The sequence below is a fragment of the Salvelinus sp. IW2-2015 genome, unplaced genomic scaffold, assembly GCF_002910315.2.
Source record: "Salvelinus sp. IW2-2015 unplaced genomic scaffold, ASM291031v2 Un_scaffold1381, whole genome shotgun sequence".
Classification (NCBI taxonomy): domain Eukaryota; kingdom Metazoa; phylum Chordata; class Actinopteri; order Salmoniformes; family Salmonidae; genus Salvelinus; species Salvelinus sp. IW2-2015.
Window position 1 is genome coordinate 222,366 of NW_019942871.1, and position 932 is coordinate 223,297.

At 45.3% G+C, this 932-nt stretch overlaps 1 protein-coding gene across 1 annotated transcript in view; it reads left to right on the top strand.

Moving 5' to 3' along the window:
- Positions 1-932, top strand: part of LOC112070633 (pumilio homolog 1) — a gene marked incomplete at its 5' end in the record, with an annotated part of 43,691 nt that overhangs the window by 6,176 nt on the left and 36,583 nt on the right. Inside the window, one exon of the mRNA XM_070439060.1 lies at positions 568-734. Within this exon, the coding sequence (XP_070295161.1) occupies positions 568-734 (167 nt within the window). The remainder of the gene's footprint in view (positions 1-567; positions 735-932) is intronic.

The window sequence follows — 932 nt, forward strand, 5'->3', positions numbered from 1 at the left end:
AAATCAACAAAGCATGAGAAGACTTTGCCTTTGTTTGGGTTTGTTTATTTGTCAATTAGGGTGTGCAGGATGAATACGTGGTCTGTTGTACGGTAATTTGGTAAAAAGRCAATTTGACATTTGCRCAMTACATTGTTTTCATTGAGGAAATGTACGAGTCTGCTGTTAATGATAATGCAGAGGATTTTCCCAAGGTTGCTGTTGACGCATATCCCACGGTAGTTATTGGGGTCAAATTTGTCTCCACCCTCTCTCTGTGTCTCTCTCTGTGTCTCTCTCTGTGTGTCTCTGTCTCATTTAGACCTCTCTCTCTGTGTGTCTCTGTCTCGTTTAGAACTCTCTCAGCTCTATGGATCTCCTGCTCTTACCTCTATATATTACTGTCAATTTATTGATCAATGTGTCAATCACAATGTTCTCAATCTGTCGTCCAACTTTTATTTATACGTCTTTCCCTCCCTCCCTCCCTCCATCTTTCTGTCGCTCTCTTTCTTTCCCCCATCCCTCTCTCCCCATCTCCATCCCTCTCTCTCTCCATCTCTCTCTCTCTCCCCATCTCTCTCTCAGGGTCCGAGGGATGGAGAGGTGGATGAGGAGAAGAGGGAGAAACCAAAGGCTCCATTTGAAGGAGAGAAACTCAAGGAGATGGTAGAGGGTGACGGCATCAGTGATGTCATCAACCTCAACGGGCTCCCCGTGCAGAACGGCCTGGACGTGGACGGCAAGGAGTACAGGTAAACACACACACACACCTCTTCCGTGTACAAAACATTAGGAACACCTGCTCTTTCCATGACAGACTGACCAGGTGAAAGCTATGATCCCTTATTGATGTCGCCTGTTAAATCCACTTCAATCAGTGTAGATGAAGGGGAGGAGACAGGTTAAAGAAGGATTTTTAAGCCTTGAGACAATTGAGACATGGATTGTGT